The 25,828-nt window shown below is 46.2% G+C and overlaps 1 protein-coding gene across 1 annotated transcript in view; it reads left to right on the top strand.

The window, feature by feature from the left end:
• Positions 1–25,828, top strand: part of BCO2 (beta-carotene oxygenase 2) — a 611,133-nt gene that overhangs the window by 573,987 nt on the left and 11,318 nt on the right. Inside the window, exon 10 of the mRNA XM_078683947.1 lies at positions 25,233–25,415. Coding sequence (XP_078540073.1) covers positions 25,233–25,415 — 183 coding nt within the window. The remainder of the gene's footprint in view (positions 1–25,232; positions 25,416–25,828) is intronic.

The raw sequence follows: 25,828 nt of genomic DNA, 5'->3' as shown, positions 1-25,828 counted from the left end.
TGCAGATTGTGAGTGCAGATTGTGAGTGCAGATTGTGAGTGTGAGTGCAGAGTGTGAGTGCAGAGTGTGAGTGCAGATTCAGAGTGCAGATTCAGAGTGCAGATTGTGAGTGCAGATTGTGAGTGCAGATTGTGAGTGCAGAGTGCAGATTCAGAGTGCAGATTCAGAGTGCAGATTCAGAGTGCAGATTCAGAGTGCAGATTGTGAGTGCAGATTGCAGAGTGCAGAGTGCAGATTCAGAGTTCAGATTGTGAGTGCAGATTGTGAGTGCAGAGTGTGAGTGCAGAGTGTGAGTGCAGAGTGTGAGTGCAGAGTGCAGAGTGTGAGTGCAGAGTGTGAGTGCAGATTCAGAGTGCAGATTCAGAGTGCAGATTCAGAGTGCAGATTGTGAGTGCAGATTCAGAGTGCAGATTCAGAGTGCAGATTCAGAGTGCAGATTCAGAGTGCAGATTGTGAGTGCAGATTGTGAGTGCAGATTGTGAGTGCAGATTGTGAGTGCAGATTCAGAGTGCAGATTCAGAGTGCAGATTGTGAGTGCAGATTGTGAGTGCAGATTGTGAGTGCAGATTGTGAGTGCAGATTCAGAGTGCAGATTCAGAGTGCAGATTGTGAGTGCAGATTCAGAGTGCAGATTGTGAGTGCAGATTGTGAGTGCAGATTGTGAGTGCAGATTCAGAGTGCAGATTCAGAGTGCAGATTCAGAGTGCAGATTGTGAGTGCAGATTGTGAGTGCAGATTCAGAGTGCAGATTCAGAGTGCAGATTCAGAGTGCAGATTGTGAGTGCAGATTGTGAGTGCAGATTGTGAGTGCAGATTGTGAGTGCAGATTGTGAGTGCAGATTGTGAGTGCAGATTCAGAGTGCAGATTCAGAGTGCAGATTGTGAGTGCAGATTGTGAGTGCAGATTGTGAGTGCAGATTCAGAGTGCAGATTCAGAGTGCAGATTCAGACTGCAGATTCAGAGTGCAGATTCAGAGTGCAGATTCAGAGTGCAGATTCAGAGTGCAGATTCAGATTCAGAGTGCAGATTCAGAGTGCAGATTCAGATTCAGAGTGCAGATTCAGAATGCAGAGTGTGAGTGCAGCGTGCAGATTCAGAGTGCAGAGTGTGAGTGCAGCGTGCAGATTCAAGATTCAGAGTGCAGAGTGCAGATTTAGAGTGCAGATGCAGAGTGCAGTTAAAATGTTGCTAGGCTAGGGCTTTAAAGACACCCCAAACGTGGAAAAGACTGCTGTTTTTCTTTGGTTTTGTCCAATCTTGTCCAGACGGTCACGCCTAGTATTTTTTTGCAACTATCGTTTCTCCTAAAACATTAATATGCAGGATTGCTGAGGGGTCTCCCCTGTCAGTCCTCGTGGTTGTTTTTGTGAAGCCCCTGCAAGAAATGGCCATAAAACAATTGGCTGTTTCAGTTGTCTAGAAACACCACAGATTCTGCTTGACCTGGGCGTGCTCCATGACTTGCAAGTGAAACTTTACAGACAACTTGTTAGACGGGGACCCTGAGGGTCGGACGGATACTGAGGGAGAGATCCCCGAGGGGGACCGTCTCCGGCGATCGTACAGACCCGTTACCTCCCTCCCCACAAATAGGCACCACACCAGGTCGAGTTCAATACTTTATATAAGGTTCGTAAGGCAAGGATATCAGCGATACAGGATATCTCGGACCCGGGGGATCCTCTCACTTCTAGTCTCTGTAGGGAAAGGGGGTAGCGGGACAGTCTTGGTACCGGGTCGGTACAGGTGGTGGTAAGAGGCGAGCTCACAATCCTCGAGCTGGAGAGTCTACGAGTTGGGCCGCGGCAGCGCCAGCAGGCCAAGATGGTGGTTTCACGAGGCAGAGGGCCGCGGCAGCGCCAGCAGGCCAAGACGATGGGTTCACGAGGCAGAGGGCCGCGGCAGCGCCAGCAGGCCAAGACGATGGGTTCACGAGGCAGAGGGCCGCGGCAGCGCCAGCAGGCCAAGACGATGGGTTCACGAGGCAGAGGGCCGCGGCAGCGCCAGCAGGCCAAGACGATGGGTTCACGAGGCAGAGGGCCGCGGCAGCGCCAGCAGGCCAAGACGATGAGTTCTTCTCGGGTCTCTCGACTCCAGGATACAACTCCCTTCCTGGTCTGGCCCTGCCCCAGTTATAGGTCTGGTCCCCTTTGATGTCCGGACCCTCGCGCCTGGGGGCCGGGAGGTCCGGGATGAGGGAGTCCAGACACCCAGCAGGGGGGTGGAGCCAGCGCCCAGGCGGCCGGGGGTGATCGACACCTGGCGGAGGAGAGCCGTTGACGATTCCTTCTCCCATTGACTCGCCAAGTGGTCACTCTGCCTCCTGGGGGGAGGTTGGTGCCTCGATGTCGGGGCCGGCCGGGCCCAGGGTGAGGGTCGAGTTGAGGCCATGCGGCCTCGTGCTGCAGTGCCCCAAGATGGCGGCTGGGCCGAGGCCGTGGTGTGGATGGTGACCCGGGCCAGCTGGGTCCGGAGCTGGTGTCTTGTGGTGGAGGAATTGCAGTGTACTTCGGGTGGTCGTCGGGGACCCTGGCTGGGGATGCAGGGGGAGCCAGGGTCCAGGTCCCATTGCGGGGAGGGGGGGCAGCCCGACCATGCGGCCTGTCCAACATGCGTCCCCCCCAGCTGAAGGCGGGGAGAGTCAGCCATCTTCCTGGGGACTCTCCTCGCTGAGGCGGAAAAAGCGGGACAGGCCGTCGGCGTTGGCGTGGTCCTGGCCTGGACGATGTTCTACCGTGAAGTCCATCCCCTGCAGGGAGATGGACCAGCGCAACAGCTTCGGGTTCTCCCCCCGCATTTGCATCAGCCATTGCAGGGGTCGGTGGTCTGTTTGCACCCGGAAGTGGGTGCCAAAGAGGTAGGGCCGGAGCTTCTTGAGTGCCCAGACTACGGCGAAGGCCTCCCTCTCAATGGTGCTCCAGCGCTGTTCTCGGGGCAGCAGGCGTCTGCTGATGAAGGCCACTGGTTGGTCGACCCCTTCGGCGTTGAGTTGGGAGAGGACGGCCCCCACACCATGATCGGAGGCGTCCGTCTGCACAATGAATTCCCGGCTGTAGTCGGGAGCCTGGAGCACGGGGGCCGTGCACATGGCGGCCTTTAGTTTCTCGAAGGCCGATTGGCAGTCCGGGGTCCAGTTGACGGTTTTGGGGCCCTTCTTGGAGGTGAGCTCTGTGAGGGGCCCCATGATGCTGCCATAGTCCTTCACGAACCGCCGGTAGTATCCGGTGAGCCCCAGGAAGGCCCGGACCTCCGTCTGGGTCGTAGGGGGTTGCCAGGCCTGGATGGCAGCAATCTTGAGTTGGAGAGGGGCCACCAGCCCGCTTCCCACTTGGTGTCCCAGGTAGGTCACGGACCCTTGGCCAACCTGGCACTTGCTGGCCTTGATGGTGAGCCCAGCTTGCTGGAGGGCGTGTAGAACCTCCCGCAGGTGGCGGAGGTGGTCGGTCCACTGGTGGCTGTACACAGCAATGTCGTCCAGGTAGGCGGCGCTGAAGTCTTCCAGGCCCGCCAGTACCTGGTTTACCAGCCGTTGGAACGTTGCCGGGGCGTTTTTCATGCCGAAGGGCATTACTTTAAAGTGGTAGTGCCCGTCCGGGGTAGAGAAGGCGGAACGTTCTTGGGCCCTAGGGGTGAGGGCGATCTGCCAGTAGCCCGCTGTTAGGTCGAAGATGCTCAGGTAGCGGGCGGCCCCCATCCGGTCAATTAGCTCATCTGCCCGGGGGATGGGATGAGCGTCGGTCCTGGTAACTGCATTCAGCCCCCGATAGTCCACGCAGAACCGGAGCTCAGGGGCAACGCCCGGGGCGGCCGCCTTGGGAACCAGGACGACTGGGCTCGCCCAGGGGCTGTCTGAGGGTTCGATCACTCCCAGGGTCAGCATTTTGGACACCTCGGTCTGGATGCAGGTGCGCACCCGGTCGGGTACGCGGTACGCCCGGTGTCGAATAGGAGGGCTGTCCCCGGTGTCCACATCGTGAAGGCACCAGGGGGTGACTCCGGGGGTGAGGGAGAACAGGGAGGCGAACCGCCTCAGGAGCGTTTGGCAGTCTTGGCGTTGCTCCGGGGACAGGGCCTCGGAGAGCTGGACCCCTTCCACTGAGCCATCCCGTTCGAGGACCCTCAGTAAGTCCGGAAGGGGTTCGGAGTCTTCTTCTGTCCCATTATCGGTAGCCATCAGGAGGCTGAGTTCGGATCGCACAAAATGGGGTTTGAGCCTGTTGGCATGGAGGACTCGTAGGGGGTTCCGGGCAGTCTCCATGTCGATTAAATAGGTGACGGGCCCCTTGCGTTCGATCACCTTGAAGGGCCCGGACCATCTGTCTTGGAGTGCACAGGGTTCAACCGGGGACATCACCCAGACCTGTTGTCCTGGTTCGAACTCAATGGAGGACGCGTGCTGATCGTACCACCTCTTCATGTCCTCCTGACTGGCCTCGAGATTGGCTTTGGCGGTGTCTCGGAACCGCCGGGTCTGGTTGCGGAGAGCCAGGAGGTACCTGTAGATGTCCGGGGGAGTTTTCTGGGGGGGCTGCTCCCAACCTTCCTTAACTAGGCTGAGGGGGCCCCGGACGGGGTGCCCGTACAGGAGTTCAAATGGGCTGAAGCCGAGGGATTTCTGCGGGACCTCCCGATAGGCAAACAGGAGGCATGGAAGTAGCACGTCCCACTGGCGTCGAAGGGGTTCTTCTAGGCCCATAATCATTCCTTTGAGGGTGCGGTTGAACCTCTCGACCAGTCCGTTTCCTTGCGGGTGATAGGGGGTCGTGAATTTGTAGGTGACCCCGCATTGTTGCCAGAGAGACTTCATATATTTGGAGATAAAGTTCGTGCCCCTGTCACTGACGACCTCCCGGGGGAACCCCACCCGGGAGAAGATCCCCATCAGAGCTCGGCCCACCACGGGGGCCGTCACAGTCCGAAGAGGGATGGCCTCGGGATAGCGGGTGGCGTGGTCTACTAGGACCAGGATGAACCGGTGTCCTTGGGCTGTTCGAGGGTCGAGGGGCCCCACAATGTCTATTCCCACTCGTTCAAACGGGGTGGTGACGACCGGAAAGGGTTGTAAAGGTGCTTTGATTTTTCGGCCACTTTTTCCGCTGGCCTGGCAGGTGGGGCAGGCCTTGCAGTGGTTGGTGACATCCTTTCGCATTTGGGGCCAGAAAAAATGGGTCACCAGGCGGTCGTAGGTTTTATCCTGTCCCAGGTGTCCGGCAAGGGGGACATCGTGGGCTAAGTTCAGGAGGAAGTCTCGGAAGCGAAGGGGCACCACCAGCACCCGACTGGCTCCTAGTTCTGCAATTTTCTGCTCGCTGTAGAGCAGGTCTTGGTCCCAGTAGATCCAGTGGGCCCCCGAGGTATCCCCGGTGCTCTGGGCCAGGGCTTGCTGCCGGAGTCCTTCGAGAGAGGGACATGCTTTCTGTTCGGCCCGGAATTGTTCCTGAGTGGGGCCTCCCTCCTGCCGCCATTGTGCCAGGTCAGGGACGTCCCGAAGCTGGTCGGATCCTTCTTCGGTTTGGGTCGAACAACTGCTTCGTGGAGCTCCGGCAACACCTCTTGGACAGTAAGCTAACCGAACCTCGACAACTCGCCGCCGAAGCCGACCGGTGGGAAAGCACCCGAGTTGGCCGGAACGGACCCAGCGAATCATCCAGACCGTACCCAGGGCCCCATCGCCCCCGAGGAGGAGGAGGAGGCCAGAGTCGGGGGAGAGACCCCGGCCCCTCGTCACCCCCCAGCAGCCCCTCGACCCCGGTCGGCCAAGACGATGGGTTCACGAGGCAGAGGGCCGCGGCAGCGCCAGCAGGCCAAGACGATGAGTTCTTCTCGGGTCTCTCGACTCCAGGATACAACTCCCTTCCTGGTCTGGCCCTGCCCCAGTTATAGGTCTGGTCCCCTTTGATGTCCGGACCCTCGCGCCTGGGGGCCGGGAGGTCCGGGATGAGGGAGTCCAGACACCCAGCAGGGGGGTGGAGCCAGCGCCCAGGCGGCCGGGGGTGATCGACACCTGGCGGAGGAGAGCCGTTGACGATTCCTTCTCCCATTGACTCGCCAAGTGGTCACTCTGCCTCCTGGGGGGAGGTTGGTGCCTCGATGTCGGGGCCGGCCGGGCCCAGGGTGAGGGTCGAGTTGAGGCCACGCGGCCTCGTGCTGCAGTGCCCCAAGATGGCGGCTGGGCCGAGGCCGTGGTGTGGATGGTGACCCGGGCCAGCTGGGTCCGGAGCTGGTGTCTTGTGGTGGAGGAATTGCAGTGTACTTCGGGTGGTCGTCGGGGACCCTGGCTGGGGATGCAGGGGGAGCCAGGGTCCAGGTCCCATTGCGGGGAGGGGGGGCAGCCCGACCATGCGGCCTGTCCAACACAACTACATTAAAAAAAAGCATTTGCAATGCAATAGGTCTCGCATTTGCGAGAGTTTAACCTATTGGCATTGTAAATGACAATGCCTTTTATTTATGTTTTAAAAACCAACACATAAATAAAAGACATTGACATTTACAATGCCAATAGCTCAAACTCTAACAACTGCGAGACCTATTGCATTGTAAATGCTTGTTTTTAAATGTTCTTATGAAAGAAAAATGCTTCCCCTCGCTTGGAAGGGAAGAATCATAGTTCCACTCTTTAAGAAAGGAGACCGTTACCTACCAGACAACTGTATATAGTCAAATCACACTTCTTGACGCGGTGGGTAAAGTCTTTGCTAAATGCTTACAGACCCAGATTAGTGAATTGGCAAGCTCAATAAATCATACCTATGGGGCAAACTGGATTCAGGGCGAAGCATGGAACGATTGATATATGACCGCCCTTTAGGTAATAAATGAAAAATATGTCAAAGTTAGAGGAGGAAAGATATGCACAGCTTTTATTCACTTCCCCACAGCATTTAATAAAGTAGATCTTCCTTTGCTGTGGAGTAAGCTTATAAATTTGGGTATGTCGGGTACCATTTTAGAGCTAGTTCCTGCCCTCCATAGTGATACATGGTGTAGAGTTTTATTGAGTGAGGACAGAGGTTTATCACAAGCTATCCCTACCGCAAATGGGTTAAAACAAGGAGGCTTGCTTGCCCCCTTCTCTAATATGAGTACCTCAGTAAACCTGGGCGTAGAGGGTTTATTCCTATCGGTAGATGATTTTATAAACAGAATAGGTCTAATGAAAGCAGAATTTAGCCAATCAGTATAGTCTAGCAACGCTTGTTCAGTGTCGTGAAAGGATAGGCTGTGTCTGTGCCAGCTGCTGGGTGAGTTGGTCAGAGTCAATTTTGTTCCATGCCAAAAGCGGGAGAATCGGCCTGGACCCAAGTTTATGAGAGAATTTTATGGACTATTAATTCCAAACATGATTGCGTGATGGTCCGACCAGATTAGCGGCAATGCAACCTCTATACAAACAAAGGAATTATTTGTAAGGGTGCCATCTAGCATATGCCTGGCCAAATATGTGACTTTATTAATTATTTGCGGCAGTCCTAGAGTGCTCGGTGTTTGGAGAAGGGCCCTTGTGTCTCTATCTGAAGAAGCCTCTATATGGAAATTAAAGTCGCCTAGGATGGTGATGTCCCAGCTTCCAACAGTGAGCCAATATTTTTTACAAAACCGCTCCTAGAACCTGGTTGGCGGTATAATGATATGCCTTTAAACGATTGCTTAATATTGCGGTCTAAGCTAAAGAAGACGGCTTGGCAGTCTGGGGATGGGCCTGTTTTAAGAGGTCGGTCAAGCCTGTGTATTGAGAATCCTGTGGGTACTACTACAGTGAAGTCAGGGCTGGATGCAGCGCCTGCCCATGTTTTAGTTTGAAACAACAAATCAAGTTTCTGACTGTCTATAAAGTCAGCCAGTTCTAATTTATGCTTAGAGAGGGTGCTCGCATGTGTAAGCGCACAGCGCAGCTTGGAGGTCAGCTCATTCACACAGGATGAAGGGAGAGGTAGCTGATTACTAAGAGGCACAGCAGGAGTGAGCGAGACAGGGGCCGTTATGTGGAAGCCACACCTATGGCAGTCAAAGTTTGTCATAGGGAGAGCAAGGCACAATTGAAGCTTGAACAGCCAGTGGGGGAGACTGAGGAGTAAAGTGCTTGAATTTCCTTACCAGTGTAGGTGATTCTAGCAACAGGGTGGGAGACATATTGTGCAGGGGTCCTGTCACTCGGTGCGAACTGTCCGCGAACAGGTACAGACAGGCTTGCCTTTGGCGCGCCTGCAGCGCACAAGCTGCGGGCAGGATTTAAATATCCCCCCATGTGAGCGGGGTGTGTCAAAATATGGTGCTGTGTAAAACTGTCGCCAAAACTGGGGAGAGGGGAGGGGACAAAAACGTGTGCAGAAACCTGGGTCCAGCATCTCATCTGACCCTCACAGGTTCCCCTGTGCGGAACTGAATACTGGTGAATTGAAATAATAGTGTGAAATCCAAAACCATAAATAAGTAAAAAGAGGATTTACTCCCTTTCAACTGGCTTGTCACCAAGTGGCATATTTATTGGGAAATGGCGCAACACTTTGACAAATTTTGCAGCATCGCCTCATTTAAAAAACACAGGGATGCACCGTATTTACAAGAATACGGTGCACCCCTGGGTTTTTCCTTGCGCTGACTCTAAAAATAGGTGCCTAACGCCAACACTGAAACCCTTGCGCCATAGTTCAATGGTGCCTGCGTTGCAGGAATGATTGTTTACGTGCAGGAAGGTGTGCCTTCCTGCACATAAACAATAAATAATGGTGATCTGCAGCACACATAGAAGTAGCAAATCACCATCATCTAATTCTTTTTTTTGTGCAGGAAAGGATACCATCCTGCACAAAAGCAATCATTAATGGCGCACACATAGAAAAAGCAAAAACGTGGAGAAATAAATTAAAAAATCCTCCTTGTGCCAATCTAATGCCTGTTTTTGCTTGCCTTTAGTTTCTGTAGCTGCCTCAGATTTACAGATCCTTGTAAATCTGGGACAGCATCAAAAATTAATGGGTGTTGCGGCAAAAGAAAAGGGCACGAATGTGCGGTATCTATTAGATACGGCGCATTCCTTTCCTTTCCCCCTGCGCCGGCACACAATGGGCTGCCGTGCGCCATCGCCTAGCACCTTTGCACCATGGTGCAAGTGTGCCTGCGTTGCGGTGATGGTTATTTTTTGCATGAAGGGAAACCTTCCTGCAAAAAAACAATCACAAAAGGCTTTTACCCCTTTCTATGTGTGTGGCATAATGCAGTACACATAGAAAAAGGAAAACGAGGAGAAATTAATATATTTCTCCTCGTTGTGCCTCCCTTACGCCTTTAACACCTCCCCTGGGGAGGCATTAGTAATTGGCTCTGCCTCAGATTTACAATTTCTCATAAAGCTGGGGAAGTGTCAAAAAGCCATGGATGTTGCTGGGAATGCCCCCAGTAACACCCAGTGCACGCCCCTTTAACACAGAAAACTGCGTAAAAGGGAACGATATTTATGAGGCAGCATTAAGCCAAAACAAGTGGGTTAGTGCTACCTCGTAAATATGGAGCAGGCTCCTGCGCAACTGAACGTCACAAAAAGTGACGCACGGGTGGAAGAACGGGTCTCATAAATGAGGCCTTCAATATTTTTGCCGAAAAAGGAACAAGGGGACCCTACTCGCAACGGAACCAGGGTAATTTAAGTATTTAAGAAAAAACAGTGGTTCCTGTGTAACAATACTTATTATTTACTAATAGTGCAAATAGCAAAAATTGCATATATGCACAGGGAATGAGTGGGATGTCAATTAGAAAGAGACTCAATTACACTGGGTGGAGTTATTCAATGATTTGTATTTTATCAAACAAAAAAAGAAATAGAAAATAATTTCAGAAAAAGTTCAAAAGTAATTATTTATAGTCGTGAATTGTGTCCCAAGTGAAATTGTGAACCAAAGCATATGGAAACATTTGTGAAACAATATGTGCAAGGTTTCAGATAAATTGTGTAATATACAGAAAGCGACCAATTCCTCTTTACAAATACATAACATCTATAGAATGATAGAATGCCAGTTCTATTGGTTCGCTTTTCTCAATGTTGAAGGCGTTTCGACCCTAACATGGATATCGGGTCTCTTCAGGACTTAGGATGTGTGGGACATCTAGGGAAATAGAGAATTGTATATTTTTAGATTTTAGGAATCTAAGACCAAACTGTAGTTTAAGACAAAGGTCTTGGAGAATGGTGGGCTGGAATTTACCTCTTGTCAGGGTTGCTCAATATAGGTGGCGTGCGTGAGAGCCATGTGCAGGTGAAGGTGAGAATAAAATACTCACTAAGAAACCCAGGTGGGCAATAGCTCAACTGCAATTTAATCAAAAATGCTATGTATTTTGTATTATCTATGGCCCAAATGTTGATATACCCAAACTGTATGAATACTTGACTATTGAACTACTTGACTGGGATGGGGAACTGGTGTTAATGGGGGATTTTAATTGCGCTATGAACTATACTATAGATTCTACAAGTAAATGTACTAGAAATAGGATGAGGAAAGTGAGATATGCCATAGAGGAACTAGCTAGGATACATAATTTGAAAGACGTTTGGCGCACTAAATATCCTACAATTCCCGGCTTCACCCACTTCTCCGCCCCACACCAAACTTTCTCTAGGATTGATCTGGTATGGACAACTGATAATATTCTAACTAATTGCGAAATAGAAATTTGTCCCAAAGTTACCTCTGATCATAATCCGATACTGTTTGAATTCAAAATTTTGGATACTAAACAAACTATTCGCCAATTCACATTCCCTAGATACTTACTTACGGATCCTAAATTTATCTTGGGTCTGAAGAACCACATACTAGAATATATATAATTAAATATTAATTCCACTGCTGTTAACTATGTATGGGACTCCTGTAAATGTAGTATCAGAGGCTATACACAACAATATATATTCCGGGACAACGCAGACAAGAGAAGAGTTGAAAAATTAGCTACTTCCAATATTTTAGCAGCCGAACAACAACTTGCAGATGCTATTACACAAGGTAACACTAATATTGAAGAGATAAAACTAACACTAATCTCATTAAGAGCAGTCCTAAAGAAAACTCTTAGAGAAAAATATAGTTCCAAAATACATAAATATAAATTAACACAATATGAAGGGGGAGATAGAATTGGAAAAATTTTGGCTTATAAAGTAGCCGATAAAAAGGCTAAAACCACCATAAAAATAATATAAGGGTTGGATTCCAAAAAATATCAAAAACCAGAACAGATCTTAGAACAATTCGCTAAATACTACTGCTATCTATATACTCCAGAGAATACACCCACACTAGAATCCTATCTAGAAATTCACAGACCTGCAAGAATAGATTCGGAAAAAAACAAAATACTTGATACTAAAATCACAATGGAAGAAATAAAAAAGGCTATATACTCACTCCCTTTCGGCAAGGCCGCTGGCGAAGACAATCTACCTATGGAGATCTATAAGATCTGCGAACTAGAATTACTTCCTCTGTTCCATCAGGTGATAGATTCTATAGCTGAAACAGGTAGTGCCCCCATTTCTTGACGCATAGCAAAAATTATTTTCTTTTTGAAAAAAAATAAACCACCGGAAGAACAGGGATCATACCGACCAATTTCATTAATTAATACTGACGCAAAGATTTTCGCCAAAATACTTTCCATCCGTCTAGCCCCTATAATGCCCGATCTGGTTAACTGCCAACAACATGGATTCGTGGTGGGGAGAGACACTACTGCTCATATTAACACCGCAATAACTGCTTTTGATGTTGCGGCGGTCACTCACACCCCACTCGGAATGGTTATGCTAGATGCTGAGAAAGCATTCGACCGAGTGGGGTGGGAGTATTTATGGGCAACATTAAGATCATTTGGTATACAGGGACAATACTTGAGATGGATACAATCCCTATATGAAACACCAACAGCTATAGTAAGCTATCTAGGTAATAACTCAGATAGTTTCTTGATAAAAAGGGGTACTAGACAGGGGTGCCCTCTTTCACCCCTGCTCTTTGCTTTAGCCTTAGAACCATTCCTAAATGCTCTTATGATCCAAGACCGTATTATTCCAATAGAACATGAAGGCAATACCTTAAAAATTACAGCTTTTGCTGATGACATTGCCATCTTTACCACCGAATTGGTACAAGCTATACCTAATATAATTAAGGAAGCTAGTGATTTCGGCGATATATCGGGTTATCGCTTAAATGTTAATAAAACCCAAGTAATAGCGAATTACAAACCACTTCAACCGATAATAGGCTTATGCCCTGACGCTACATATCTAGAGGTCAAACTTACTTCGAATATTGATAAAATCATTTCATTAAATTAAGAGCCCCTACTAAAGGATATTACATCCACTCTCAAAAATTGGCATAAAATACCACTTAGTTTGATCGGACGCATCAATACAATTAAAATGAAAATAATACCAAAAATACTTTACCTGTTTAGATCTATCCCGTTACAACTGAATATATCTTACATTAAGAGGATAGAAAGTATCTGTAGCAACTATATATGAGGATACAAAAAAGCCCGCAGATCAATGACGGCACTGAAACTATCTATTGAAAAAGGAGGACTAAACTTCCCAGAACTAAAAATTTACTTTTTTGCTACTTTTATCTCACGTACACGCAGCCTCTTGTCCAAAGAAACTCCTCTGTTCTATCACCAATTCGTGTTAGGGCCACAAAGCAACCAATTCTTATTTCGGGTCCATGACCCAAACTACTACAAAAGAGTTAAATTCAAGACTGTTAGAGCCATCAAAAGAATCTGGGATCAAATTATAGACACAAATAAAATTCCCTTTTTTAACGCTGAACTACCAATATGGGGGAACCCGGGGTTACCAAACATCTTCTCTGATGGCGCTAGCGCTCAATGGCTAGATCATGGTATTAAATCTTTAGGAGATTTTTATGGTTCAGAAGGTCTTCTAAGCTTCAATACATTAAAAATACTATATAAGATTAAAGATACCATGTACTTTAAATACATACAGCTACAAGATTTTTTGATTAACAAAAACAAAATTGTGAGCGTCGAACAATCAGAGATTCTTCAATGTATTTATTCGAATCTCACCAAATCTCTTATTAGTAAAAGCTGTACTATGTTGAATAAAGGCCATGTTGGTGATTGTGGGAAGATAGCAGACAAATGGACTAATAGTCTGGGAATTAATATCAATTCCAACCAGATTACCAGCTCATTTAAACAAATTAATCGAGTTGTTCACTCTTCAAATTTAAGGCTACAATTCTACAGGACAATCACCCAATTATACTATACACCACAGAGAATCTCAAACTGGACATTTGGCAATACTTCTAATGAACGTACCAAATGTCCAAAATGTAATAAAGAAGCCGCTGCTATTGAACATATGCTTTATCAATGTCCGAAACTTTCAACTTTTTGGGCAGGAATAACCGAGGTTCTTAATAAAAAACAAATAACTTTTCCGGCCATATCTGCCCACTTAATCTTACTTGATATACAAGATAATAATAGTAATTTCAAGGATTTAATAACAATTATTTTTTCTTGCGCGAGATTGGCCATCGCGCGAACCTGGATATCAAAAGAACCCCCAACTGTTATGAATTGGTGGTATCTAATTCATGAAATCTATACAATGGAGCTATCACTGGCTAAACTCAGAGGCCCAAAAGCACTAGAACGAAGGGAAAAAATATGGGGATCATTTATAAACTAAATGTATGATTGCATTGCGTTACCGGCACGCTTGTGTTGTTTTTTGTTTTTTTTTGTTTTTTTTTCTCTTCTCTTTTTCTGTTTTCTCTTATATACAATGAATACTATATGTACAGTTTCTTTTTTCATATATGTATGCATAATTAATGCGATTTCAGTATTGTAAATATTCTCTCTTGCAATCAATAAAAATGGTTTAAAAAAAAAAAAAAAAAGAAAGAAACCCAGCCGCGTTCTGTGGAAAAAAAGCACATTTAAATAGTCCATGTTATGGAGAGGATACATAGAGAAAGATATAGAGAGAGTTCTAGGCTGGTATTCCCTGTTGGTGGGTGGTTGGCATTAACTTACCCCTAGTGAATATGTGCTTGAGCAAGTCCAATGTGATGCTCAATGGCTGTCCTTTCTGCTTCAAGATGTTGCTTCCATTAAAGTAGTTTCCTTGTATCTGCGGGCGCTGTGTAGCAATCACCGCAGTCTGGGTAAAGTTCTGTGTGTAAGGATTAAATAGTTTAGGCAAAAGTTGTGTTCTGCTTCCCAGTGTCAAGTTGTAAGTTGCCCGAGTGAATGAGGTAACATTTAGAGTGTAGAACCAGTCCTGTCTATGTATAGAAAAAGCAGGCGCTCCAAGTGGTCTATTGATCTAGAGTCAGTTGTGCCGGAGCTGCTTTTGTATCTAGCCATAAATTGTCAGTTAATGAGATTCAGAGCCTTGCGAATTGATAGTTCATTTCAACCATTCTTGTAGGCATGACTGTGGCCCATTTAAGAATTTTCATTATGGGCTGGTATAGCGCGATTCTCTTAGTTAATGTCATAAACATATTCTATGTCGTGTCCCTTACATCACCTTAATTAAGGGACATGTGTTGGCAGATATATTACATGAGTTCTGTCGTCCTTACGTGTGGCATGTTAATTTAAAGCAAGAATCCACACTATCTGGAATCCTCAGGGCTATAACATTAATGGTCTATCTATTCTTGACAAAAGGTCGTAGGATATCCTTAATTAATCTCTGCCGGTTTTGCCGGTGTTACTAAGGGGCCCTGGTTTGTACGTACCTTGGTATGATAATCAAGGGGCTTCTCGGAGGAGCTGCGCGTGTCCGTCTTCTGTGGTCTTGGTAACGCCAACAGAATGATCTCACAAGCTATTTTAGCTTCAGCCTCTAAGCCAGAAAAATCCGCTTTCAGTCACGGCGTGCGGTGCACTGTGGCCGCCGCGCATCGCCGTTCACCGAGTGGCACGTATTGACGTATTACGTGTCTGTCTGTTGCAGGAGATAGGGGGGAACCCAAACCCTCTATCTTTTGGTAATTGCCAATGTGAATGCCAGCCGCGTAGAAAGGGAGTTATGAAGGGAAGAGAATGTGTTTTGGAATTGGAAGTAAAGAATAAAGATTTAAAAACAGAAGTATACTCAAGTAGTCATTATGTTGATAGTATATGTGTCAGGTAATTGCGCACATGTGTGTTCCTATATGTGTCATGCCTTCATTATCGCTGCATGCATGGGGGTCATAGTTACACATGATAAAGGAGCATGTGGGACTTGTGGGTTTCTAGCCATAATGTGGGTGCGGTAAGTCTGTGGGCCTGTATGTCTCGTGGGGCTGTTGTGATGACCTGTTCATTGAAAGGCTGGTATTTTAGAGTAGTGTTCTCAGCTCTGCCCCATTATAGACTTTGTAGGGTTAGTGTATTATTTGGACAATCTCTGAGATGGAGAAACAAAAGAGGAGTAAATCATCTAAAGGCCACATATTTTAGGTTCTCACTGTCTTCGTTATAAAGAATATAGTACTTGTCACATATATGCTAATGCATTTCCTCTGGTCACACAATTGTTAGCAGTGTAGAGTTATATAATCCGGGTCTAAACTGTATAGTTTACATTGTAATATGAAGACATTTGTGTATATATACCGGTATTTATGTCACATATGGTTTGATTGAGTTACGCATGATGTTATAAATTGTATAATTTACATAGTAGTATGAGGGCATTAGAGCATGTATACAGATAGATATGTCACATTTAGAATGATTAAATTACACATAGTAATATGTCCCAGCAAGGACCGGTACATAAATGGTAGCTGGTATATTTCAAATGAATTAGACTAGCGTTGTTACAAAACCCCGCCATTCCTCAGTAGTATTCAGGCCTCGATTAATTGAATTAATCTGGTCTATCCAATGGCATTCACGTCTCTGCAGGATTTGTGCGATATCTCGCCCTCTTTCTGGTACAAAGCCAATGTCAATAACCTGCCACCTGATGTCTTCCGCTGAATGTTTTTTGTCTTTGTAATGGGCCACTAGAGGGGCATTTTCCACCGACCGTCGTATGCGACTCCGGTGTTGTCCAATGCGGAATTTAATGGGCTGTTGGGTTTGTCCGATATATGGTAAATCACACGGACACCATATGCAGTAAATCACATTCCGTGTATTGCAATTTAAAAAGAAATTCAAAGTGTGTTTCCATGACCCATGCTCGAAAGTCTTCGTATTGTTGGTAAAAGGGCATACGACACAGTTCCCACATTTGTGATGGCCCTTGACCTCCGGTAGGCCCCATGTTGTTTCCAATGTATTTGCCTTTGGTCTGATCATCTCAGTGGAGGATCTGACTAGGTGGTCTTTTATATTTTTGCCTCTTTTATATGCAAAGAGTGGGCTTGTCATTTCTGCGTCATAGCTCTCAATTATGTCCCAATTCTTTGTGATTAGTTTCCTTACTTCATTTGTGTGTATACCAAAAGTGGTCACACATACAATGCCCGTTTCAATGCTTTTTTGACTACCCTGTTTGGATATCCTCTGGACAGTAGCTTAGTTTTCAGAATTTCCGCTTCATGCATGTAGTCCTCCTTAAGTGAGCAATTTCTACGAATACGCAGAAATTGCCCGAAGGGTAATCCATCTCTGAGTTCCCTGAGGTGTTGACATCTATAGGATAGTAGTGTCTTGCACTCTGTGGGTTTCCTGTGTAGGGTGGTATAGATTTGATTATCCCTGTGTCTAATGTTCAAGTCCAGGAAGGCTATATTAGACCTAGGTAGAGTGGATGTAAAAGTCAAGTGTGGTTGCACTGTGTTTAGGTATAATACAAAGTTGTGGAAGTCAATTTCACTGCCCCTCCAGATCAGGAAAATGTAATCCAAATACCCGTGCCAGTATTTAACATTTCCATGTAGGGGGTTGTTATTGTTTAGGGCAAATGTCTGTTCTATGTAGTCCATATATATATTTGCCAAATTTGGTGCAAAAATTGCTCCCATACTCATGCCCGAGCATGTTGATAATATTCCCCTCCTGATACAAAATAGTTGTATTGTAAAGCGATGCTTAACAGTGAAATGATAAAGGAAGTGAGGACTTGTCGGGGTCTGGGTCTTGAGTTCAGAAGTCTCTCTATAGCAATAATACTGTCCTCTTGGGGGATGTTCGTGTAAAGTGCTGTGATGTCAAGTGTTGCTAACCAATCAGTAGAGTTATCAAAGTATTTCCCTTCTATCAGTTTTATCATGTGCATGGTACCCTTTACATGACTTTCTTGTGTGGGCACAAAGTCCTTTATAAAAAAATCAATATACTGCCCAATAGGTTCTAATGTAGATCCACATCCTGATAGAATGGGTCTGCCTGAGGGATTGGTGGAGTCCTTGTGGATCTTGGGTAATGTGTATAGTACCGGTGCCCTTGGGTTGTCAGTGTTAAGAAAGTCAAATTCCTTTTTGTCACTGTATCCCTCACTTAAACCTTCCATGGTTGTTTCTAGAATCTCTTTATTAATTTCTGGTAAAGGATTTCTCTGTAGTTTCTTATAGTGTTTTACCTCACTGATCTATTTTTTTATCTCATTGTCATAGTCTTTGCGATCCTGAATGACAATCCCCCTTCCTTATTTGCGGGTTTCAGTATTTTGCTTTTGTCATTTTTAAGTGAGTTCAAAGCATATCTTTCCTGTAGTGTGAGGTTGTATGGTATGAATTTTTGGGTGTTTTTAAGCTTGTCCACACCTGTCAGAATTAATGTTTCAAAGGTTATCATTTCATGCAGCATCATACCATTAGTGGGATAGAATGTAGATAGTGTTCTGAGACCTGTTACAGAGCCCTGTATGAGGTTCTCTTTATCTTACTAAACACTAGATACATATACACTCAGTCATTTGATGTCTCTTTTGTTTTGATTTATTATTTGTTGTTGTTAGATGCGGTTGAATTGTTATAAAAGATAATTTCTAATGAACAGACTCAGCATTTACATGTATATTGCTCTATTTGCTAATGAAGCGTTATTTGATGCAATTCAAGAGCTTAGTCCAAATATGAATAGCCTTTGCCTGTATACATTGATGTTTTCACGCATTGCTGTTCACAACTATGAAGAGGCGTACTAAACACCTTGACTCTGACCCTCAATTGGAGATGACAGAAGGTGCGGGCTGCAGGAGCCCAAGGTGACTTACAAATGCATGAGTAACCTTACACCATAAACACGAATAACACTGAAACTGTGAGAAGGAAATACCCTGATTTACATGCATTGTGTTATAGAACAAGTGATGCTATCTCCAAGGCAAACTATATTGATGTTTGTAAACTACTGTACCAGAAAAAATAAAATGCAATAAAGATATTTTTTGTGTAAAAAATGAAGTTCTCTTACATTTTGGTCAGCTGACCATTGTCAGTCCGCTTGTGGGTTGGGGAGTTTTGCTGTTGGGTTTGTAGTTCTATACCATGGGGTCCACAATAGTCATTAGGGTGGGGGCACTGGAGGAGGAGTATTTGGGAGGAGTGTTTATGCTGAGGGGTGGCTTGTGCCTGCAGAGGAGTTCAAACTCCTGACTTGGAACATTCGGCAAATGGGCTCTCCCTCCAATTGCTACAGTATCCTGAACTATATACGGCGTAGGGGAGCACACATAGTGATGCTGCAGGAGACCCATCTCACGGAGGTGGAAGTGGCCAGGCTCCGACTTAGATGGCGGGGGCATTTATTTGTGACTACATATTGAGCTTTTGCATGGGGGTGCTTGAGTGAATCAGACCTGGGGTCCCCTTCCAGGTGTCCCGGAAAATAATTGATGCAGAGGGGAGATTTGCTGTTGTTAGGGATAAGTTGAAGGGCATGGATATAACACTGGGGAATGTTTATGCACCAAACCGTGACCAGATTTCTTTCTTGGAGCAGTTTTCTGGGAACCTCTCGGGTGTGGTGGCTGAAGATCTGATTTTGGGGGGTTTATTTTATTGTGTATGTGATTTAGGATTGGACAGATCTACTCCTCCTTTGAGGGGTACAATAGCAGCCACTGTGGCCAATGGACTAAGGAGCTGGATTGCTGGTGGGAACTGATAGATGTTTGGAGAGTGCAGAACACACAGAAAAGAGAATATTCCTACCACTCCTCCCTATATGACCTGCACACCAGACTAGACATGTTCCTCTGTTCGAGTAGATTGGCCCAGATGTTATCCAATGCTGAATACCTGGGGAGATCCATTTCTGACCACTGCCCCCTGCTAATGCAATTAGCTCCCACCCCCGAAAGGACCCCATCCCGTTTTGGCAACTAGACCCTACTTTATTAGAGGATGAAAGTTGTCTCTCGGAGGCTATTGTGGCCTACTTTGAGAAAAACCAGGACATCGCTAGCTCCCCCTTAGTACAATGAGACGCACATTCAATGTCCAACCCACCATCGTGGACTCCGTGAAATCATTAGGCATCACTCTTGACGCCAACCTAAACATGCAGCAACATATCAACAAAGCAACTAGGGGAGCTAACTTCCAAATCAACACTCTGAGGAAACTTAAACCCTTCCTCCCAGCTAAGGACTTCCAAACTGCAGTTCAAGCCCTAGTCATTCCACGCATAGAATACGGAATCGTGGCTCTCAGCGGACTCCCCCTATCAACTACAGCACCCCTAAGAGCCTCCTTGAACGCTGCAGCGAGACTTATCACTGGTTCTAGAAAACACTCGCATATTTCCCCTGACTTAAAATCCCTGAACTGGCTTCCTTTTTGAAGCCAGCATACAGCTGAAAATCGCCTGTATGACACACATGGCTATACAACACAAGTCTCCCAGCAGCCTGACTCAAAAGCTGACTATATCAGGAGGCTCGAGAAACAACAGAAGCACAAAGAATCTCCTCCTGAAACTTCGAAGATTTCGGAAGGAAAAAAACTTACAAGCGCTCCTTCTCAGGAATGGCACCCAGGATTTGGAATGCCCTCCCTTCCGAAACCAGGCTTATTTCCTCCACTGTACTCTTTAAGAAAGAAGCAAAAGCCATCCTTATGGCTAGTCGCACTTGAACCCTTCTTTAGTTGTTCCGAAGACTGTGCACTGATTTTGTATTGTTGCTTATTCTGTTGTCTACTGTACTGAGTTGTTTATCTGATTTTTACTAGCCGGTCTATCTTATTGTCTATTCATTCACAAGTTGTTTATCAGGTTACCATCCTAGTTTGCTACCCACCTACTACCCATTTCTATGTTATCCACAAGTTTGCTTAATCTCCCGCTTGTTTCCCTTACCCCGTGTTTACTGTAAAGCGCTCTGATATCTGCAAAGATCTTGTCCGCGCTATATAAAACTTTGAAAATAAAAATAAATAAATACATTTAAAGTGGTAATCTGAGGACAATGTCTGGGACAGGCGGTGGGAGCCACCAGAAGGGAGATCGTTCGGGAGCTTGAAGCCCTGTAGACCCAGATACTGGCACTGGACAGAGAGACTGAGGGAGGGGCTGATGCGCAGAGACGACTAGCAGACGTGAGGAGTATTTAAAACTCCACGTGGGATAGGCTGAGGACATTTGATTATCGAGTATACCAAGAATGTCAACATGTAGATGGAAGTAGAGCAGGGAGGCTATTGGCCTGGTTGATCAGACTGGGAAGTAGGGGAGATCTAATTCCAAGCATCCATGTTGTGGGGGGATGTACTTTGCTCTCTGAGAGGCATTAACGACTCGTTCCGGGAATATTATGAGACACTATATGGGAAACCGAGAGACATACGGGAAGATAGGCTAACGGAATATCTAGAAGGATTGAGTTACAAGAATTAGAACAGGACACTCAGGATACTCTGGCGCTGCCTGTAAAAGCGGGGGAACTCAGAGCTGCCATTAAAGAAATGGCGGGGGAAAACGCCCGGGCCTGATGACCTCCCGGCCGAATTTTACTCCTCCTTCGAAGATTTATTGGCCCAAGGCTGGAACAGGTATATGCAGCAGCTTTGGGGGAAAAACAACTACCACGGTAGGTCAGAGAGGTGTTATTGATCCCCTTACCAAAGACTAAGAAGGAAGTAGTAGATGTGACTGAATTCCGACCATTGTGAATGTTAAACCTTGAGTTTAAGGTTTTGAGCAAAGTGCTGGCATCTAGGTTATTAATGCAGATGCTGAGATTGGTCCACACTGACCAGAGTGGATTTATCCCCTCACGCTCCACATCTAATAATTTGCTAGATTATACAATGTTTTGTTTCACAGAGACATGGGAGGGTACCCTGAAACCGTAGTAATGGCTGTCGACCTGAAAAAGGCTTTTGATTCCTTGAGATGGTATTTTTTTACTGGCAGTAATGGGAAGGATGGGGATGGGCGACGGTTGATCGGACTGGGTTCATCTTTTATATGAGAGTCCTAGAGCCAGAGTGCGCACAGGTAGCATGGTATCTGCCCCTTATTTTACTTACAGAGGAATTTGCCATGAATGTCCCCTGTCACCGTTGCCCTTTGCTCTGGCAATGGAGCCCTTAGCGGAGCGGCTCAGGCAAGAGGGTGAGAACCTCAGAATGGCTCGACGGGTCTGACCATATAGTTTCGCTGTATGCGGACAACATACTAATCTATCTCCGTAACGGATCTCGTGTGATCCCGACAGTGATGCGCGTTCTAGAAGAATTTGCTAAGCTCTCGGGACTGCGTGTAAACAAAAGAAAAACCTGTGTGTTCCTGTTAAATCCTGCTCTTGATCGGCCGCTGCACTTCCCACTGGATCTGGAATGGACGCTTAGCTCTTTCAGATACCTGGGAATACAGGTCTATCACCATCAGGTAGACATGGAAGGAAATATCGGAGGTGCCCTGAGAGCGCTATGAGCAAATGTGTCCTTTTGGCCTTCGCTCAAGCTACCGGTAATGGCCAGAGTGGCATTGTCCAAGATGGTGATATTACCTAGACTCTTGTATTTCTTTGTTAACCTGCCAATGGTGATCCTGAAAAGCTGGTTAAAGCCCTGGATGCATTATTGAGAGACTTGGTGTGGGATGGGGGGTGTAATAAGGTATCCCTACAAACACTGCGACTGCTCACTTAAGGGGAGGGGGAGCTGGGTGCTCCCGACTTTGAAGCCTACTATTTGGCGGTACAGCTTCAGTGGATGGCCAGATGGTTAGATGGAAGGGGGCTTGAGACTCTATCACTCCTGACTAACACTGCACAAGGGGCTTTGTACCCTAGGATGCTCAGCACTTGCCAAAAGATCAAACACATGGGGATACCACTTTCAGTGGCGGTAAAGTGTTGGGATAGATTTACGGCAAGGGCTAGAGGTGTGCCACTCTACACTCCAAATATATCACTCACTGAACTACCACAGGCAGGGATGGGTCGCGTTCTGACACAGCAGCATTTGCAGGGTTGGGAGGAACCAGGAGTTGCACAGAAGACAGATAACCACGCTTGGACAATTCCACTCGGAAGAGAAGAAGATTGGTTCAGGGGTGCCTCAGGGCTCAAGTTTAAGCCCTACCTTGTTTAATCTATATATGGCTCCCCTGATCAACCTTATTGCTTCCTATGACATCAGCACCATAGCTTACACAGACGACACTCAATTAGTCCTTGTTCTGGATGAAAACTCAGAAAAAGCCGAACAGGTTCTGAAAGAGTGTCTGACTGCGACTTTCAAATGGATGCATAACAATCATCTCAAATGCAACTCTGCTAAAACAGAGATTTTACCATTTGGGAAAAACAATCTCTTCTCCCCGCATACCTGTTGGCCATCTGATGCGGAAGCCCCACCTAACACCATTAGTGCAACACGAAACTTGGGAATAAAATTCGATGAGATGCTCTCCTTCAAACAACAAAGTAGAGAAGTTGCCGGCCTATGTTTTAATATCATAAAAGGCCTCAGAATTTTTTTTGACTTTCTGCCCCTATCAGCCCGCCGTACTGTAGCAATTGCACTGATCACATCAAGGATAGATTACTGTAACGGTCTGTATGCAGGGGTGGCAAAGTCTACCCTGCACAAACTACAGATGGTACAGAATTCGGTGGCGCGGCTGGTTCTAAGGGGGCCCAGAAGATCATCAGCATCGGCCGCTTTGGACATGCTGCACTGGCTCCCTATTCAGAAGCGCATTCTGTTTAAAGTCCTTGTGATCACCTTTAGGGCTTTCCACAAGCGTGGCCCACAATATCTCCATAACAAGTTCAACAGATACCACCCCACAAGAGAACTTAGGTCAGCTAATGCCAACTTGATGACTGTCGCCAAGTTTAGACTGGCCACAAAGGGATGAAAATCTCTGGCAGTCATAGGAGCCAAAGCATGGAATAAACTGCCCTCCCACCTTCGCACAATTACTTCTGAACAGATATTTAAAAAATCCCTTAAGACATGGATCTACGGGCTAGCCGAATCAGTTTGTAAATCACTTGTCTAACCTTTCTGTGTATAAAACATCGACATTTAGTAAAAGCATACCATCTCATCAGTAATGGAGTCGGAGCGCCAGGATGCTCCTTGGAGCGACAGTGCGCTATATAAATATCCCTACATACATACATACATATTGATCGGGGATTGCTATCGGGATGGCAAACTGCTCCCTTTTAATGAGATTCTAGAGTACCATGACTTGCCGTCAGGACAGTTCTTTAATTATCGTAAGGTAGGGGGGCTTTGACAGCGCTGTGGGGAGTTGACACGAAAGAACCTCCTACTCATACGGGCTGTGACATTGGGCTCGGCGGGACACCTGGTAAAATGGTTATACCTAGCTATAACTGAGATGACCCATTGACCTTTGCCCCGATTACAAGAGAGATGGGAGGGCACACTGACTAGACAGCTGACTGAGAAGGAGTGGAAGAAGGTCCTGGGAAGCCCAAAAAAAGTGTCTAGGAACGCTGGCTTTAAATTCATACAATTCAACATAATCCATAGAATTTACCTCACCCCACACAGGCTGAACGTAGTATACGGCAGAGAAGACCAGGCCTGCGCCAGATGCTCGCAAATACACGCCGACTTTGACCATATGCTATGGTCTTGTCCTGGGCTCTGAAATTGCTGGACCAAAATTGAAGATACCGTAAATGGGGTTTTGGCTCGTAATATGATATGCCCCGTGGAGGTGTGTCTTCTGGGCCTTTTACCGAGACCCAAATCCAAAAGAATGGGTCATAGGTTTGTAGACCTGGCTTTCCTCCTGGCTAAATGGAGAATAGCTCTCAGGAGGAAGGCAAAGATTAACCCTTTATTCGTAGACTGGGAAAATGATGTTTCCTGTTGGGCCTGGGCATAGGAAAAAGCCCTGATCCGGGAGGACAAGATCACGAAAAGGCTCAAACTCCTGGCAGGACCATGGGCTGATATACTGAGGGCTTGGGAAACACGGGATACCCCAGACCAAGACTCACAGAGGAGCTCATCGGAGTCTGAGGGAATAGGAGAGGCACGTGCCCACTAAATACATGACGATTATTACAGAAAGATTATGAAAGTCGGGGGTCTCGGGAAGAGGGTAATCTTAATCTCCATGGACCATGACATTTGGTTGTCCCCTTCATTTTAATTGGTTTGTGTGGTACTGGTCATCGCCCCGCATTTCGTGGGTTCTCATTGCATTCCCTTCACTTCATCCCCCTTAGGGCCCCCGACCTGATAGAAGAACCAGTCGAGCTGCTTCAGAAATATCTATTGACAAAGGACCCCTGGTAGAGTTACATAAGTTTTAGTTGAGTGCCTGCATTTTGTTTTGGATACATTGAGTTGTTTTTTTCTTTCTGGTTCTTATGTGAGCTATTGCAAGACAGACATATAAGCATTTTTCAGAGCATGTAAATACGTGAAACTCAAGGCTGACAACGAACCCCATTACTCCATACAAGGCACCCAGCTGCAGCAGGATAATATTAAGCATTATTGTAACCTGGAGAATGACTGACACCATAGTAGAGAGAATCACAGGGAAGCATGATATTGAAATAACTACTGTTTAATTTGTACATATATAATGTGTGACTGAGATTGATGTGTGACATTGACTTAAGAATTGTATTCCTAGTGTGGTTTCGAAACTGCACTGGTTAAATCAAAGTTAATTTCATAAACGCCAATAAAACAAATATAAAAAACTATTGCAGTGAAAAGTGAGTTACTTATGTCATTGTTCTCTAATATCTTACTTGTTACCATTCTGCTAGGTGTGGTGTACACATGAAAATCTTCATGACGAGTCGCTCGAAGAACTGGGTGGCTTTGACTTCCCATGCATTAACTATGCCAGATACAACACAAAGAAATACCGTTTCTTCTACGGCTCTGGGTTTGGACACCTTGTTGGCGATTCGCTTATAAAGATGGACGTCGAGACTAAGGTGACCAAGGTACAAAAGCTCTCTTTCATCTTCAAAGTAGCAGATCTGTGACAAATGCGACTTCTTTACCCTGCCACTTAAGTGACCGCATAACTTTGGTGGTGTTGGTTAGTGAATTCTGTCTAAATTCTGTTGTCTTTCATTGCTTTCATCCACTTGAAGTATTTCCCAGATAGTGGCCTTATCTACTACCTGCCATTATTTTGTGCCCCAAACTTGAACTTAAATATTTATAATGACCACTTTTTGATTCCCAATCTTGAGTCACAGAATCAAGATTTTTGGCATCTTACATGCCCAAAATCCTTTATCAATGCAGCAATTTTACCACTGCAGAGAAATTTCCAAGGTTGCAGATTGGCTTTGTAGGCCTTTCTGGGTGTGCCCACCACCCAAGGTAGGTGAAGGCCCACATACAAGTA

The sequence above is a fragment of the Lissotriton helveticus genome, chromosome 3_1 (assembly GCF_964261635.1).
Source record: "Lissotriton helveticus chromosome 3_1, aLisHel1.1, whole genome shotgun sequence".
NCBI classification, from domain to species: Eukaryota; Metazoa; Chordata; class Amphibia; order Caudata; family Salamandridae; genus Lissotriton; species Lissotriton helveticus.
Note: the sequence above shows the minus strand (reverse complement) of the source record. Positions and strands in the feature narration are given on the sequence as shown.